At 27.6% G+C, this 20,657-nt stretch overlaps 1 protein-coding gene across 2 annotated transcripts in view; it reads right to left on the bottom strand.

Moving 5' to 3' along the window:
• The window catches only part of LOC113555688, a 62,108-nt gene that overhangs the window by 34,377 nt on the left and 7,074 nt on the right, over nt 1-20,657 (bottom strand). For both annotated transcript variants that reach the window (XM_026960197.1, XM_026960198.1), the window contains exons 2-4: nt 6,161-6,388; nt 2,825-2,928; nt 1,889-2,308 (exon numbers count right to left, since the gene is read on the bottom strand). In XM_026960197.1, the coding sequence (XP_026815998.1) occupies nt 1,889-2,308; nt 2,825-2,928; nt 6,161-6,375 (739 nt within the window). In that variant the 5' untranslated portion in view covers nt 6,376-6,388. The remainder of the gene's footprint in view (nt 1-1,888; nt 2,309-2,824; nt 2,929-6,160; nt 6,389-20,657) is intronic.

Below are 20,657 nucleotides of genomic sequence, written 5' to 3'. Positions count from 1 at the left end.
AGGAGTCCACACTACACACCAATAGATACAAAATACATTGTACGGAAGACTTGGCAACCCTGGGTGTGACAAATGAATGCATAACAATGGCAATAGGCCGGTAAGCACAATAGACGGATTGCCGAAAGAAGTGACTGCAAGGTTAACCACCTCACATCTACGATGGTCGAGAGCACCGTGTGGGAGAGGAATAGAAAACCTATAATGAACAGAAACATTATCGTTTTTTGGTTATGTACGTGGTTATGCTACTTTGTGGACACGCGTGCGCGTTAGAATACGCATTGGATACACTTCAGGCGTAGTCCTCACAAGTCACAATACATACTTTACTAACTGAAGTTAAAATTAGTAGTCCTATTAGTAGGCAATAGTATTTTTTTGTTTAATAATTCATCCAGAAAATATAACATAAATATGTTGTTGAATGTTTAATAAAGTGAATAATATACATAAATCAAGTATACTGATATTGAATAAAAACTGTTATACAATATTTTTTAGTATAAAATACATGTCAGTTATTATAGATTTATTAAAAAATAACCTCTTCAGAGTTATTTAAAAATAATTTATATTAATATAATGTTATTTGATTTATTAAGTTTTATTTAGTAAATATTGTGTTTTAATTTAAAAATGAATATTACATAACTATAAATGTATACATTGAGAAAATTATATTTCAATATATTTTAATATATAGTGTAAAATGTATATTATTGAAGTTGTGCCTATATTTAAATGTTAAATCCTAAAAAACCGTCATAAGTTATAATACGTATATTACGTAAATGCCATGCAACATTTAAATCAACGCACAGTTATGATAGTTAACCTAACTATTGTTTATATTAAGGGGGTAGTTTTTCTGTATCGTATAATTCGAGTGTATTGTGTATATTATAATTGAAGCTAGGCGGCGAAAGATGAAAGCTTTCACGAATTTTTTTTAATTACTTCATAGAAGAAATTGAGATTCGTCAAAGTTAAATTTGATTTTCCAAACTAATTATGATTTATTGTTTTATAATGGTAAAGTGGTGAATGTTTTTTTTCGGTAATAATTTGAATTTTATTTTTGAAAATCATTTGTTTTTTTTAAATTATTTTTATTAAAAATGTTAAGTAACACATGTATCTATTAACTAAAAATACTGGATAATAATAATAATGCTGAAACCTTATTTATTAATACAGTTAACGCTAAAAAAGACTTTGAATGATTAAATTATACTAATAAGAATAAAGTAATTATTAAAAAAAAAAATGTTATTTTTTTTTATAATTATATAAAAATGATCTACTTTTTAATATATGTAATGTATTATAATGTATTCAATTTACTTCCTTAATATAATATTAAAATTATAACAAAATAAAAATTATGGAAATTGTATTATTGGATTTTTAATTTATTATATATTAAGTTGCCTATTACTAACGCCTGAATATGATAGGCAATTTTTAAATTCAAATTTATTTATAAGACCCTTCACTTAATAAAAATAAAGATTTTAAATTTTAAAAGTATTTTATCATAAATACCATAGATAAAGAAAAAAAAATTTAATATTTAATATAATATATGGGTATGGGACAATATGTCTTTAAGGGGCTTGATATAGGCAACTATGGCCAAAGTAGAAATTCGAATAAATCGAAGAATTAAAAATGTAAAAATATTAACTTGTGGTCCAATAACAATATTTCAGATCCTTTTGATTTAAATTACTTAAATACTACATTTTATATCAATAAAATTACTAATTTAACATTTTGGTGGACTTTCTTTCAAGCATTTTGACACGGCGCGGCAAATAAAATAGATCGCCCGGCCAACTGTAAATGCCGAAGAACAAAATGAACGGTAAGAGCTGCTTCTTACCGGGCGGAATATGTTTGAGATCTTCTTGTACCCTGGTTAAAGCGGTGGCCACTTGCTTACGGCGGAAGTCTTCGGATTCGTCACCGATGGGGTGGTCGACGTCAACCGAGGTCTTCAGCGTGGAGGCACCGACGATGGCTGTCTCCGTCGACTCAGAGACCGTTTGCATGTCGATGACGTGGCCACAAGTGTCCACCAGATGGACGGTGTTGACTTCCACAGTCGGCTGCCGCGTCATCGGACGAACGTCGGGGTTCGTCGTTCCGGCGGCGGCTTGTGCGGGTCGTCCGACGCGTGTGGCCGCTCCGACGGTGCCGTCGCTGTTACCTGCACGCTGCGGCCACGGTACACTACCCCGTGGCATGCTGCTGTAGGCTCGTAGTTCGGGCGACCCTCTGACGGCCGACCACGGAGACGAGTCTATCGACAAAAACACACATAACGCGTTACACACACGAGGAGAGAACGAGGAGACTAAACTAACAAAAACAAAAAAAAAAACGTAACGAAAAAATGGCAGCACACACGTAGGCACGCGCGCGCTGGCGGGACGGTCACCTGTAGGAGGAGACAGCGTCGATCCATTAGGATCAACGGACTTTGGTGGGCAGACTCGTTCACCAGTATATATATATATATATATATATATATATTTGATATTATGTATAAACGATGTAATATTATAATATATTATATACATATATTTGTGGAGAAAAGCGAAAAGAGTGTAGAAAAAAGACGACGATGAGAACGAAGGAGGAAGGAGGCGACGAATTTATACAATTGTTTCCATGTTGTATATATAATGCGCTCGAGTTTCGTAACGAATGAAATATTAATGTACAATATCGTCGTACGACAATATATGCACCACGCGTTGCCATACGTGGTGAACAATAATGAAGCTGAAATGATTTATTGCCGTCGTCAACGTACCTTTAAACGTCAGGGACCTGCCGAGTTTAGTTTCATTTTTCGTATATTTCATGTTTTCTGGTGTCCAAAAATCAACGATCCATTCTTTCGCCGGCTCCAAAGATCTGAAATAACATAATTTTTTATTACCACTCGACGATCTATATTTCGTATAATTTTACATAACATTATCATGAAGTTTATTATGGATAAAAAAACTATAACATGGAAACATTATACATTTAAGATACTATATAAACATTAAACACTTAGGTAATCATACAAAAACAGACAGCATTTCATCGAACAATCAGATTTTGTTCGTGGCCGTGACACGGTACGCATTTTAATATAAATACTTAAAGTAGTTGTCGTTGGGAATAGGAAGAAAACAATTACTTTTAATTTTTTTCACATTAATGCTGTTTAATTTTTGATTCTGGTTGAAGCAGTAGAAATAGTACTTTTTCCAATCAGCGGACAGGAAGTGTTTTTATTCAGCTCGGCGTGAAAAAAAGTTATTGTTGAAATCTTATTAATATATCTACATTAACATATTTCGATATATTTTGTCTAATACAGTAAGTCCCATGTTGTACTATGAAACAGTTTAGCGAAGCTTGGCCTCAAATATAATTTATTATAAATTCCAAATTACTGTAATAGCTAAGGAGGTGATGAAGCGGAGACGGTAAAAAATTCGGTATCGATATTAATTTATAGCAAATAACCCGCGGTATAATCAAACATACATCATTTTTGTAGTCTATAGGAACTTACCTATAATATCTTATTTTCTCAATGTGTACATAGGAACTAACATATGTAATTTTTAACCTTTAAGACTCAAGTGTAAGAACTATTTCCTGATCTATCACCATCATGTTTTAAAATTAGCGTAGTACATTTTTAGGTGAATTGATATTCTTTTCATCCAAAGTTGAACACATAAATTGTAAATAGAATCATTTAAAAAGAAACATTGGTTATTTTCACGTTAATAATGAAATAGCCTTTTTTATATTTAGTATACCTATTATTAGTATTATTAAATATTGAAAAAATAGTATCTATATACTGAATTATTGAACCAATTAATAATTTATTACATATTATATATAAATAATTTAAGCTATTGTAGGATAGTAACTCGATCGATTCGAAAAACATGCCAGTAATTTACAAATAATTGAAAATTAGTTTTTGAAATTTACAAATCAATATTTTTTATTGTTACAAATTTAGCATATTTCACGTTATAATTGCAATGACAATAAAATATTAAAATCATAAAAATAAACAGCAACCACTAAAAACATATGTAATGACTTAACTCAATCATGTTAGTAAAAAAAATTGAGTTTAATATTATATTGTGTAACAAGGGTGGGAAGTGTGCTATTTCAGACGCAAGTGACGTGTGTGACACACAATTGTTAATCTTAAGCCCCTCCGGCAAGCGCTGCTTTCACCCAACACCGAAATTACCTTCTTGCATGAGTCGCTACATATATGTAGTCACATTTCTACCGCCTCCACTATCAACTCTATCAATGTTACAATAATCAAAAGTCATAATAAATTATTATCGTTGTCTAACTTTAACAAGCTGTTTCATTTTTTTATTTTAAAGGACAGCACGGGAGTAACCCGCCTACCATTTAGTATTTGACAAAATGTATCATCGATGCTTTTATGTATTTTAATCTGATTTGGATACCAACTGCTATTGGACCAAAACAAATTATTTACTATCTACGGAGTGGAATAAGGTAATTTTCAAACACTATAACCGAAATCAAAAAATAAACTTTCACCGTAGGCGAGACAAAAATATTATTACCTATATAATATTTTTGTTTTTTTAATTCGTATTTTTAAACTAAAATGTTGGTATTTCAGACAATTTTTAAGAATGTTATTTATGCTGATTTAATTATTAGTCTCAAATTAATGTTTATATATTATTATTCAAGTATCTACACTATTTTTATAATGTTGGTTGTGGTCAGACTACGTACAGACATGACACAATAAATGGGTGTAGTAAACATATTTACTTTCGTTTACCTTGGAATAAGTCAATATTAAATACCTATTATATTATAAATCTACAAGAAATGATAAATTATTTCATTCAGTTCTGAACATAGCTCGATTTACAATATGATTTTTAAAATATAAACATTATAAAAAGTAAACAAATTCATTTTAATAAGTCACTAAGTCAGAAATGAACAACATTTTTATTGTAAGTTAATAATCTAATCAATTATATTGTTGTGGTCATATATTTATAAATAAATTTTTAAGAAATATTACCAGTAGTTAAAAGATTTAAATTCCTAGTCATCTTATTTAAAATAAAGTATTTTACTGTTTAGATATATTAGATCTAAAAAAAATGTATACATAGAATACAAGTATGTAATGTTATATCTGTTTACATTTTTAAGTAATAGACATACAAAAAACAAATAATAAAATATCAAATAAAAATAGTTACAAAAAATAAGTACATATTAAAAAAAAAAAATTATAAACAGTAATCAAATAATTAGCATACATTTTTTATTTGTTTTGCATTTAACAAACATTAATTATTTCTAAATGTTAAAATAATTTAAACTGATTTGCAATTAATTATGCACTTATTTCGATTTAGATGAGCTTTGAAGATCCGTCGGGATTAAATTAAGGTTTCATAATTAATAATATTGTTTGAATTAATAAAATTGTCTAATTTATACAAATCGTCATTCCCAAAATAAAAGGTGGTTAAGTAATCATTTTTATAATTAAATTTATACTATTCAATAATTTTTTTTTCACGTCGAAACTTTTTACAAATCGTTGACTAAAGTGCTATATTGTCATGCATAAAGCAGCCAAATAATTTAAATTTTAAAAATTATCACTTGACCACTTTTTGCGTGATGACTACTACGAATATAATATATTATACCTATTAAAAAACCTATAACATTTCTTAAAACTGGTCAAATAATATTAAGACCACTAATAAGGGAATTAAAAAATTAACACTTAAATTACTATATAATAGTTATCTCAATTCTGAAAATGAGAAATTCAAAAATACTTTGATTGTATGATTTCATAAAGACGTATATATGAATATTCGGCATTCGCAGTAAATTAATTATATTACAAATATAGTTTGGCAGTTTTTTGGTTTTTCTAGTAGGTACTTCTATCATAACGTTATATTTATCGTTATGTAACACAAATAAGCAGTATAACATAAAATAGCCAAGATATATACTATATATTTCAAGTATGATAGGTCAAAATTAATTTATCGATATATGAAAATAAACAATAATTCATACTACGTACTCAATTTTTTCTTTATGACACCGAATACATAGCCATTCGGGAGCATGTGTGGCAGTTGAATATTCCCTGCAAGACATACATATCCGTTCACGGCAAGCACGGCAATTGGCCCCTTTATTGATTATTCGGCCCAATTCGGCCCGACATCGGGCACAACAGTGTCCAGACCATAAACTGGATTCACATCGCAATACTTCTAATTCACCACTAGCCATACTATCGTATTACCTAAAAATATAAATATTAATGGAATTAATATTGATTGTTTAAAACATTTAACATCATCAAAGAAGATACATTTTCCACAAAAAGATTTTTATTTATATTCTAATTTAAAAATATAAGGGTGCACTATTTAAGTCTAAAAAGTTAAAGATCAATTATGCTTCATATCATGGTTACATTGTAAAAATTAAATGAAATTAAACCTGACAACACTTTATACATAGCTTGATAATTATAATTAAATTAAACGTAAAAATGAATAATGCAAAGGATAATGTTATTTCTCGTTGTTTAAGTACAAATACAATTTACACACGACGAAAATACAGTTCCATTATTTTAAATTCAACTAGTTGTTTTTCTGTAAGAGGAAAATTTATTTCTTATAAACGATGACCTTAACTACCATTCGTAATTGAAATTCATTATTTATTTTCCTCTCGAGTTCGTTGTAAAAACAACATCTGTTTTTCTCGTTATTGTCATGTCCACGAGGACCGTTCGTTGTTTTCTGTCAATGCTTATGCAACTTATACAACATAATCTTTAAACTTATGAAAAAAACACTTAAGAACGTTAATACAAAGAGTTATAATAAGCAAAATGTTAAACGGCACTCCCGATTAACAATGCATATTATATAATATACATATATGTGATATTGGTAGATGCAAAATAAAACATGGAAAAATTACTTCTGCCCACGTACTATCATTAGATCATATAATGTAATAAAAATGTACATTGTACATTATCTACCGATTCTGTTTCAATCCAATTTTAAAACGTATGTGTATCGTCTTTAAGACGTTAATGGTAAAACAACGAGAAATCATAATATTTTTCACAAAATACTTTATATATAAACATATAACTTTTTATTATATGCTATACACTGTTTATAATGGGCAAACGAATATTTCCCAATATATGGGAATATTTTATTGTTAAGTTAGTGAATACGCTTTGGGTATACCTACTGCATTATTACTACCGAATAGTTTTTTAACAGAGAAAACACAATATAGTATAATATACATAATTTTATCCCTAAATTTAGGGATAAACTTCAATTATGAAATTAATCATAGGTACTACATATTTTTTGGCACAACAACAACAGTGCCTATGATATACAGCCATAGGTACAGGTCTTGGCTTCATAGTAAAAATCTACATTTAATAAACTAATAAGTATTATAGTATTTAGTACCGATATTATTATTATGAACCATAATTTCCAGACTATATGGTATTGAGAAATTTAATTTGGTATACATTTTAATAGTAAATAATAAATGATGATTAGAATTGTAAATTCAGATTAAGCATCTTGGTTGAATGTGTTATAAAATTTGCTTTCTATTTTATTTATACAAAATAGTAGTCTACGATGCTTAGATATTTTTATATTTAATAATTTCCATCTTTCATGACTCATCATGACTATTCTATATTATTTTCTAGACCATCAATCATAATTACGACAACAAATTATAGTTACAACTCGTTTTTTCGGTATTATATTTTTTGAAAAAAAATCTAGTCCAGATGTACAATTGCACAATGTATACATACAACTATACAAGGTAAAATCACGCCAAGAGGTACAGATTTCTCTTCCCCCCCAACGAAAAAAGCGTTAATATTTTTGTCGGAATTCTCAATAAAATTTATAAGTAGTGATACTAATTTATAAGTAATTGTAATTAATTAAACGAGCTATTGTAAAAATATAAATTATAGTATTATCACAGCACTAGATAAAAAATATAACATAATATTTGTTACTATTATACTGGTATATACCTAATACAAAATACACAATATAGACATTATTATCTCAACACAACTATGTTATACGATTATTTGAGTAATATTTTTTATTGAAATGTGTTGCGAAAGTGAGTACTTAATTTTTATTTGTATAATTGCTTAAGTTGCATGTTTCACATATCACATGCAACAAATATAATTTATATTATACGTAGATATTTAAAATAATCATCAAGTGCTAGTTTATTATTAATAAATGTCACTTGTAATTGTGAACTCATACAAGACATATTAAGGCATTAAATAACACTCAAAGTTAAGAGAATTATTTACTAGTAAGCTTTAAATAATAATTAATTTTTATAGACTACAAAAATATTTAAGAATTAGGAAATGAAACATGATTAAATTTAAATATACCAAAATATATGATTAAAAAATCAAAAAAGATATTCCGATAATAAATGTAGATCATTGAGCGTAAATGTAGCGTCAAAAGACGTTATAATTATTGGCTATTATATTTTTAATATAATAACCAATAAGTATTAAGATATTTTGTGAGTATTATTAAAGTAATTTTGGCAAAACATTTTTACAATTTCATTAAAATATGTACGTTTGCTTATTCGCTATAATAAAAAATCATAAGTTGAATTTAACCCAAAACAAATACACATAATATACTCGTAGATTATCTCAATTATTAAAAACATATTTTTAGTCAATAGTATAATACCAGAATTGTAGAAACATTTATTAAGTACTAAAAGCTGTCAAAGTAGAGAACAAAAGTACAAGTTCTTTTCCTGACAGTTGTCATTTAGTCATGTTTATCAAATGAGGTCATTTGAAATGTAGGTGTGAATAAAAGTGAATCGATATTAATAATAAATTACAATAAAATAACGAATGCCAAAAGAAACATTGAAATTACCTAAGACAAATTATTAAGACAATAAATATGTATAATTATATAATTTATTTGTTATTAGAAACAAAAATTAACACGTGTATAATATTCAATGAGTAACTCTACAAATTATAGATCAAACTTACTTTATAAATTAAACAAAAATGTATGTTTAATGTCTATAACTATTATGTAAATTATGGTGTAAAATAATATCTTAATTATTCTTACAGAATCATAATTTGAGAAATGCTGTCTTTAGTTCTTCTTAATGTACTATAATTGTAAGATTATCAATTATACATAGTTATAACGGAAATAAAATTAATAATTATTAAAACAATAATAAATAATCTAGTTACCTAGTGGTTAGTACAAATATAAAATCATAATCAATTAAATATTTTAAATTTTGAAGTGACAAGATATTTTGAAAAAGACCGACGTATACCGGTTAATACCTACTTAATAACCATGTATTCATCAGAGCCCGCAAATAAAACAAAAATATCAACATTTTTATATAATTGGTTAAACACAATTAATAACAATGTACAACATATTATTATTAATAAGTTAGATCTAGTAAACTACTGTTATTGATTATTAATATCATCATATTATCGTAACTGGTGGTTGGTGTACTCCTCAATTGGTCTCTTTACGAATGTAAGTATGTACGAATACACCAGCGAAAATATAAACAATGGATGGCTATGACAGCAGCCGGCAATAGAGGAACCGGTACGGCTCATACCAGCAAACACACACGCGCGTGCGCTCGCGTACTACTCGCGTATTATACTATCATATGGTCGAAGACGAAGACTACTACGTCGACGATGAGGAACCAAGGAGAAGACGAAGGCACTGAGAACAGGGCAACGACCAATAACACACACACACACACACACACGCGTGCGCACGCACGCACGCACACGCACACGCTATATATATGAAACACTGCAAGTTTTTCAACTCACGTACGCACACACATCCGCAGTCCGCACTATTGCTACTAAACCGTCTGCTGTGTTGATAATGCACGATATAATACTTTATATACATATTATATCATAATTTATAATATAATATTATCACGTCATATGCGACAGCATAACAGATACGTTTTCGTTATACTAATGATGAGAACTAATAAGAAGTAGAGGTATCTGGTATTGTTTCATTCAAATTAATTAATAAGTACACAACGATATTCATACAATGAAGAATAGCTCAGTTGATCTCAATAAAGTAATATTAGGTATACATGATGTATAGTAATTTATGAATTATAGTAAAGTCTTGAATGACTTATATAAACTATCATTATGACTAACAAGTAATAAAACTGAATTGATTTTTGCACTATGCGAAGTTAGCGTTAATAATCCACACATAAAGTTTCAAAATCAATTATAGCCACATAAAACATTCTAAAATAATTAAAATTACTTTAAAACACGAATCATTTTAAATGAATATTAAAAACCATATTATTATATAAGTTAAAATGTCATTGATTTGTCTTATTTTATTTATTTATTATTATTATTTTTTTTTTTTTTAAGGGGAAGCACAAACACAATTATTATAGTAGGTAAAATAATATTTTAATAAGGCTAAACCTGAAAAATAATTAATTTATTAAGTGGCTTATACATTTAATAATTTAATACACATCACTCTATAAGGTATTACACATATTACCAAACTTATCTCTATACCACAATAGCAAAACGGCATTTGCTGTCCAAGTACAACAAGAAAAAGTATAAAAGAGTTTTAACGAAAAATAAATTATACTTTAAAATTTTTGAAAACTATATATATTTACTAATAATGATTAATAATTCAACTATAATTATTTTAAACTCATGCTTTCTTAAAGTAATAAATAATTTTAGTTTTTATAATAAAATGTAACCATTATTCTGATGTATTCATAAAATTGCATTTTAACGGTTTCAAAAAAAATAAATAAAAACTTGAACTTTTTATATTTTCTAAAATTCAAACCAGATTACTTGGAAAACCCTTTACATAACTCATATCAGGAGTATTATGAATTACGAGAATACGGTATGTAGAAGATGTATTATCATAGCACAATGTATTATCATTTCTAAAACACACTGGTGCGTGTGTAAATAGCAAAAAACCTGTTTTTCAATGTTCAAGTCCAAGTGCAATTTACGCAATAACAAGGGGTCATTTTAACCCAGTAAAGTGTAAATCCAGAAGCCAATTTAGAATTCATACAACAATAAAAAACTGTAAAAGATGCAGAAAAGTACTTAACTATATAATTACTTTTGAAATGCTTAAACGAATGAAATATATACTTATTTAAAAACAAAATTATTGCTACATAACATTTATCATTAAATCATTTATTATAAATACTATTTATATCAATGATTTTATATTAAACAATAATTTTTTTTGTTTCTACTGAAGTATTTTGTATTTATTCGTATATAATAAAATATATAACATAGTATAATCTATAGTAGTATAAGTAAGTATCAAAGGGTAATAGGAACTTAAGTATTTTATTCTTATACTTTGAGTATTTACATGAAGTATATGAGATAAAATTAATATAATTGTACAATATGTATATATTTTTGAACCCACATATTGATCAACATTCGTAGAACGATCAATAAACATATTTTTACTCTTTTCTCAAATAAAATAAAATAATTTTTTTTAACTTTTACTTATTTTTAATACATATATTATTTATGTATATTGTTTTAATAAATTTTTAAGAATAGTTAATTTAATAAAGTGTATAATGTAGTGCTCTTTTATATAATACATATTTATATTATGATAATCTTTTTATACATTTATGATGATTTAATAATATAATTAAATTGACAAGTATATTGATATAGCGTTTGAATTTTCACACAATGGAATATACTGAAAATAATGGATTTGTAATAATTATTTTAAATAGTTTTACCTCGAGGTATATCATCGATGATATATTGATATCAATGACGGTTATAAAATTAAAAACGCAACAATACAAACAACTAACTATATAAACATGTAGTATTATAATATTATGTAGTTGATAATTTATTGTAATTGTTATACTATACAATTTACTATTATAAGAATATGAGTAACCAAAGATAAGTGGAATTTGAAATACGTACAATGAATAAAGATAGTGCTAAACAATTTCTTTATTTTTAGTGCACTAAATTAAGTGATCATTGAACTTTTTTTAACCATGCAAAGTACACACAAATTTCAAAAGTAAATACAATTGAAGTGATCATTTGAAAAATCTAACATGGAAATAATCTGCATTTGGCCACTTAGTATTTTAGTGAAACGTAATATTTAAATTTTTAGAAAAAAAAAATTATTATAAATATTTAAGATCGATCATTGGATTTATTTCAACGCTGTTTAACAGCAACATTTCAACAAAACGTTATACCTAATTTATATAAAATTTAAGTAATTTTTAAAAGAATATCCGACATAAACTACCCTTAAAAGTCGTACGTATACTAAATCACACGTTTTAAAGATTTAGAAATCAATATTTGTCTAATTCTATTGCTCTACAACAAGCTTTTGTTTAAAATTAAAGAAAATAGCTAAAATAATGAATAAATATTATAGTAAATTATTTATGCAAATGGCATAAGAAAATACCAAATTGATAAGTTTCTCTTATAACTCAATATACTTAACAATTAAAATGTAAAGATCGTATAGGTACTATCATTTTTGTCGAAATACTCGATCATTTAGCGTTTTCAAAACGGTGTAAATAATCAAATTACATTAGAATCTAGGTATATATTATATTATTGTTATTATTATCAAATATTTTATTGATTTCGATAACGGTTATAATTTATTTTAGTCGTTCACTGTGCACTCAACCTTTGTATTAGCACAGAATAAAATATAAATAGTAATAAGAATATAATTTAGATTGCTTTGATTAAATCTTGTTCGACATTTTTTATTAAACATAATTTCACTCACGAACCAAATTAACTACAGCATTTAGGGACGATATAAATTTACCGTCTTAGATTATACTAAACCATCACAACGAAGGAAAATTTAATTCTACTAAATTTTACAGGATTATTGTCCAATGTAATTTGTCAAGAACAGCGACGGAATATAATATGAGAAAGACTGGTTTTAACGTCACGATGACCAAGTACAACAGTGATGAACCGCAATAGTCATGTGAGTAGTATGCTTTTATGTATTATATTAAACTTTACAGTAAATACAATATTGTAATCAGCACCGCTTGTTCGGCATGGCAACATAATATAAATGTAGTAGTTTGCGTATAATAAACTATAAAGTGTAGTGCACTCTTTATTTCTGCAGAAAAAAAATCACTTAGTTTCCATTAAAATTAAAATTTTGGTCTTAACACTTATCTAACACTATATTTATCTTGTAAATTGTTTTATCTTGATAATATGTACATATGTATTGGTGATTGTAGATACTTGATGCGGTTTATAAACATTTATCTATTATTTTTAGTTCATGAAATCACGATAATGTCTATCAACCTCATTTACCGGAGGTTTTTCTAAGAATAATTTTAAACCAAAAAATATAAAACATAGCAAAAGTCTCCAAATTTTTCATTTTGTGAAGGCGTCATTGCAGCTAATATACTCGTAAATACATAAATATTCAAAACTCAATTTGGATGTATAAAATTTAAAACAAAAATATAAAGCAGCAATTTCCAATTTTACTAGCATCATCTCTGCATACATTTAAAACAACTCGAAAAAGTATACATAATTTCTTCGAGAAAATATAATGTTGACCCACGAGGAGAGTTAACAACACATTTCCTTCAGGTAAAGATAATATTGACCTGGGAGAGGAGTTAAGCATCGACAGAGTTTACTAGTTTTAAAAATTGGGAGAATTTACCACCCCCCTTTTTAAATTTGGCGGAAATAAACTTTTTTTCTTGTTTGGGTAGGGGGCGAATAAACTGCATTCTCGTGCACGCGCTATAATAATATTACTATAATCAGACTAAATAATTAATCTTAACGTATACTATTATGTGTACTTATAATACAAAATGCGCGCATGAATTTAAAATCATATATCGCTTTTAATCGCGACCTTCGTCATAATAAAAGCAAAAAATACTGCATCATTATGTTATTTGTATTTTTAAGAAAAAAATAAAATTCAACTATATAGGTACCACCGTAAACATAACAGCGGCAAATAATTTGGTAGTATTGTTTGTTATTTTTTGTTATTATTCTATTTGAATTTTCGATCCAAAAGAATTCATTACCAGATCAGTTCTGGAATCGGTATACAATCTTAACGTTGAGGTGGAATAAACATAGCACACACACGACACACCACTCTATTGTTCAAAGGTATAGAGCGTAATTATTACCGATAAACGGATAAGCGTTGTGATACGCGAATTAACCTGCACACTCGCGACTCACCTTGGCCGTTCATGACGCAACCCAATAATACGGTGAAGGCGGCGGTGCATGGCGTTAAATACATTTGTATTATTGAATTTATCCAAACACAGTACGCACTAGGCGGTTGAATTATTATTTATTTTAGTATGGGTCTCGGATCAAACACGCAAATTCATGTACTGATATTCACTATGGTCGCCCCATTTCCTCCATCAAATTATCAACAAATCTCGTAGTTACTATATGAACGTGATAAATTTATAATCAACTATTTCTTAGCGCTTTTATCATATTAAATAGACACCGCGATAGTAAAAATCTAATTAGCTATACATATAAAAGTTTATTATAATTATAATAATATATATCTCTCTCTATATATACATACTGTTTGAATTTCTTGCATTGTACCTAGTGCTGATAATACGAATTTTTGGGTTCATTCTTTATTCCAAAGATAATAATATTATATGTATAATGTATATATATTATATACATGGAGAGGATGTAGAGTGTAGACCAAACATTTTGGTTTTAATTATAAGCTAAAACTAGGGTAATTTTTTTTACCCATGACACAAATAATATTGTTTCAATTACCATTTTTTTAACGACCGTTAAAAGCATGCTAATTAAATACCTCTTATACCTTAAGAGGATGTAGTATTTTAAAATTGTAATCTTTTTATACATCTTAAAATTTCATAACTCGCTTTAAAATAAAAATATAATAAAACGCCTATGAGATTCCCTAGATAATGTTCTTAACTATAAATTTTATAATAGGTCATTTCACTCTAATTTGAGAAATTAATATGGTTATAATCATTTTTGTGAACGTAAAATTCGCTATGTTGCGCGTGGGTTAGTGAGAGATAACAAATACTACGCTGGCATCCTCTTAACAATATTTATAATACTAGGTATAATAGATATATATTGTGTGTTGGTTGAACAAACTACAAAGTGTATCTGTGTATTGCACGTTGCACACTTCAGTTCATACAATTACAACGGTGAGTAATAATTATTTTGTAATGACAACATTTCTTATCAAGATTTGCGCAATTAATATTTATTTTAATTTAAGCCGTCATTCTGGAGACATCGCCTCTTGCGAATTGTATGGTCGTGTACCATGTCATACCGTTTTATTATAAAAGGAAATATTTATGTTCATTCCGTGGGTAATATAATATAGTATAATTTACCCTTATCACAGCTCATGTAGTATTATTATCTTAAATCATGGTGGATGTCATATATATATGCGTATATCTTAGCATCAATTAAGATAGTTGAATAGGTAGTTCATATTTCAAGGAACATACGTCATAATCTAGTATACTACGCAGAACGCGCCCTTCTATAATAACAGTAGCGACGACGAATCAACAAAAATAAAATAATAGCTTACGGGATTAAATAAAAAATGAAAAAAGAACAAGAAAGATAATAAAAAACAAAACAAAAAATCTCGGTGACTGCGATTTATACATGAATGCGGGATGCGATATGCGGTTACCGCGTCAAGTTGTATTCCGGTCACGGATACGTGAGGAGGAATCTGGTCGGCGTGACTTACACAATAATAAAAGTTTATATTATACTTCATAGACTTTAGTCGATATCTACCAGGATACCTACTGCTACTACTACTTCACAATATCCTATTTATTACCCGGAGAACAATACAATATCAAACCGATACAAAATTAGCGAATAGACGAGATATCGCATACCTTATATGGCATACGTCATGTTATATCGCTATTATGTATAATAAATAATAATAGCGATTCTAATAAATATCAAGTATATAATAAAAATGCAAAGAAACATCGTGAAACAAACGAATAAATTCACGTCAGAGCCTCGGTAGTGACATAATTCATAACGCAATTAGGTAGTCACACACCAAAACTATAGAGTATAGGTACATACTCGTACACAGAGGGATGTTGATCATTCCCCGCCTATTATTAGATTTTATTCGCAGTATATGAAATAAATGCTTGAACATTTCGCAGAATAATATAATATGTATATATTTAATACAACCCCGACCCCCTCCCTTTTTTGGAGACTTCTGTATACAAAAACGGTTTATTTATATATACTATTTATTGTATTTTACAATAAAGTTTTAGAGATGTTTGTTTCGTATTGTAAAGATTACAAGATTCCTAAATTACAATATAGGCACGGCTAATATGCTGAGTGTGAGGAAAATTGTGAGACCCAACTAGACTAAATAAGGGACTAACGGACCCAACTAGTAAACGCCGTTCCAGCACACGTTGTGATAAATAATAATAACCGATGTGTGATTGGGAATGTGTGACAGAAATAAGGCTATGAAAAGACTCCACGACGATCAGCACAATTATCAGTGAACACTTAATACCCATACTCACGGAACATCGGCACAACATACCCACTTCGATAACCTTCATATTCTTTATACATTATATGTATATTTGTATATTATCAACATAAATATATATTTATATGTATTAAGAATCAGATACTTTACTTTAATAAAATTACCTTGATCTCTAGCATTAATATTACACATTAAGCCATTAAGATCGAATCCCTAAGACCTCATAAATATAAATATAACTTTGCCATAAGAAACACGTCGAACGGTAGCGACCGATGGAGAACGGACGTTACAGTATATACATGAATCGTACAATAGAATTTTTATACATGAGCGGTGCAAGAACGTATTAATTTTACAGTAATTACATAGGTTATTTTCTAATCTAATGGTATTTTTTATAGAAGCAGTAAAAACGCTTAAATATATTAAGGTGATTCGAATATAGACATTTAATTAAGTTGGTATATTGGTGAATATTAATTCTACATACAATAAAATACACCCGAAAAACATTTCAGAAAAAAGTTAATGCACGCTTGTCGAGTAACGAATTATTACTGTTGGTTTTAAATCACTATGTCTGTTATTGTTTTAGAAGAAGACAAAAAAAAAAACAATAAACAAACTCTGTTGATTATATTAAATTCTACGTAAAAATATATAGATGACGACTACAATATTTTCACTAGAAACGTTTGTTATGACGTTATATGAGAATATGACTCTTACTCTGTCATTGTATTAATATTATATTATATTATATTTTGTTTGTTCTACAATATTAGCTAAACGAGGTAATTATTTAAAAATATACTATTATTTATTATAAAAAATAATACTGATTTTGTCTTAGAATATTTAAATATTTCGGTTATGTGGTAGAAATGGTAGGATAATATAATTTAATACCAACGTTGGGTGAAATGGTTTTTTTTTTTAATAATTGACGATTACGATTATGATTTTTTAACGATTTATGATTATAGTATATATTTTGAATATTTTTTGTAGGTACAATAGTAATAATATTTTTAAAATTAAATTAAATTTATAAAGTGTTTGGCTCGTAGTAAAAACAGTGAGAACTTTAAATTCAAAATAATTGATTTTTGTTTATACCTATCCTACGTTAGTAGACATTTTTTTTTGGTGGGGGGGGGAGGTGAACATCCCCCTAGGCACACCCCTGCATTAAATAGTCAAAACCAAAAAATTACATTGTTCTATGAAAATATGTATTTTTTAAATGATTAAATTTACAGTTCTAATACTTACAATTTAAATTATAGCAACATTTATTATGAAATATATTTTCTAATATTAAATATCTCCATTTGAATACATACCAGTAGATATGTAAAAGAAGCCCAAGGTTTTTAATAACTAATAAATTGAAAATAACATTTACAAGTATTATTAACGTAATATTTGTGTCTATGATTTATTTTTATTTTTTTTTAATTAAAATAATAATATTATTAATATAGCTATGATGCCAATTTATTAATAAATCATTTTTAATAATAGATGTTTAATGCCTGAATAGATTTCATTCTGGGTTCATATTATTATAGTTCTAATAACTATTTAATTGTGTTAAGCAAGTTAAACAATAAGCCATTGTATTAAGAGGGCGTCACCACGCATGTGTTGTCACCTTCTTACAAGTACGTAACTTAGCAAATTTACGCTCAGCAGATCACGTTTAGTATAGCTCCGTTAGTTTAAAAATAAGTGTGAATTGACCTATTATGAAACTCGATGGCAAGAACATTATATGTGTTAATGTTAGTTTTTTTTACGATAATTAAAATTTTTAGCAAGTTACGCGTATATAATATAGTGTAAATTAAAAATGCTCATAACTCACTTAAAAACTGAATAATCGTAAAAAATCCATCATACAAACACAGATATTGTTCTTACCATCAAGTTTCATAATAGGTCAATTCACTCTTATTTTTAAACGGAGCTAAACGTGATCTGCTGTGCGTAAATTTATGTTGCGCACTTGTAAGACGGGGACAACACCTGCGAGTGTTACGTGGTTTGTCCTCTTACAAGCTGCCTTATCAATCGAAATATTTACAATACAACCAGCAGTAGTGGGCATTATTTTTTGATCCACGACCTCCTAATTTATTTGTTTCGAAGAAGATACCCCTAAACACAATGTTATATATTATATATATATATATATATATATATATATATATATACATATAAGGACATAAGTAATAAAAACCATTGGTTTTATGCAATTTGAAATATTTTTAACTGAATACAATACTATACATTTAATAATTTTGATTTTTTTTTAACTATCCTATGTTAATTACAGACACCGTTAGTACTATATAATATTGCGAGGTTCTTTTTTAAATGATGTTAAATTTTAATTGACCTCCTAAAAATGTTAAGAATCCAAAAATAGATAAACTATTACAATGAAAAGAAAACGTTAGTTTCAGTATTATAAAGTTAATAACTTTATAACTTCGCTAAAATAGTAGTATATTCATAGTACTTATTCACGACAGTAGTGGTAAATGAAATACTGAGATTGCGTACTAATGTAATAAATTAATAAAATTATGATAACTTGATTAATAATATTATGCATAATTTTATAAACAAACGTTAACAGACTTATTATAGATAGATATTGGAATGTAATCACTTACAAAAATATTGGATTATACTTGAAAATCATCTTAGCTATACCATTGATTTAAAAATATATTTTAAAATCAATACCTACTTCAAGTAAGATACTTGTATAACAATATTAATAGATTTACGTTTACCTAATTTATAGATAGTTTTTTTTGTTTTCCCACGACTCTATATCATTTCAATGACTATAATACCTAAACCATAATATTATAATGTACATGATGTTTTTCCCTTTATTCACGACAGCGATATTATTTTTGTACATATATACATGTAAACTGTTTATTAAAAGTAAACTGTTTGCAATAGGTGCTGTATGTAAAATTTTAATAGGGTGTCATGAAACTACTGTTTAATGCGTGTTCGTTTTCTATCTTTAACCCATGCGTAACATAGAAAATTTGTGTTCAAAAACCTTGTTTTGTTAACATTAATATTAGAGCAAATGGTATTCGTTTAGTATGTGACCTACCGGACGCGTGACCCACCGTATAGGATATTCGTTTTGTATGTGTATGTAAATAATTAAAAAGCAGTCATATTAAAAATCATAAAGTTATTAAGTTATTTTATTATTACATGCAGATTAAGGATTACATTCAATATCAGTCATCAAAATATCAGTGTAAAAAAAATGTCATAAAATTATTTTATTATAAATATTAAATTATTTTTGGCAATACACTTTTTGTACATCACTTAAAAATTTAAAAAAATTGTATCATGCCTCAATTAAATGACGTAGGCAACATTTTAGCTGATGTTCCATGTATTTTTCGTAGAATTATAGTTTTTAATACTCCTCAATTCCCCATGAACATGTGATACATCGTATAGTGCTGATTTCTGGAATTTCATCTGTAGCCATTTTTTTTCCTCGTGTACCTACACCTTTGTTTCACCATGACATTTATGGCATAAATTATCAGTGGCGTATATAGAAATTAATTTCAGAGGGAATTATAAAAATAATTTCCATTTTTTTATTCCAATTAATTATACTATCAAAATCAATGCCCGTACCAACTATACATT

Source organism: Rhopalosiphum maidis, chromosome 4 (genome assembly GCF_003676215.2).
Source record: "Rhopalosiphum maidis isolate BTI-1 chromosome 4, ASM367621v3, whole genome shotgun sequence".
In the NCBI taxonomy this organism is placed as follows: Eukaryota; Metazoa; Arthropoda; class Insecta; order Hemiptera; family Aphididae; genus Rhopalosiphum; species Rhopalosiphum maidis.
This window is presented reverse-complemented; position numbering and strand designations above follow the sequence as displayed.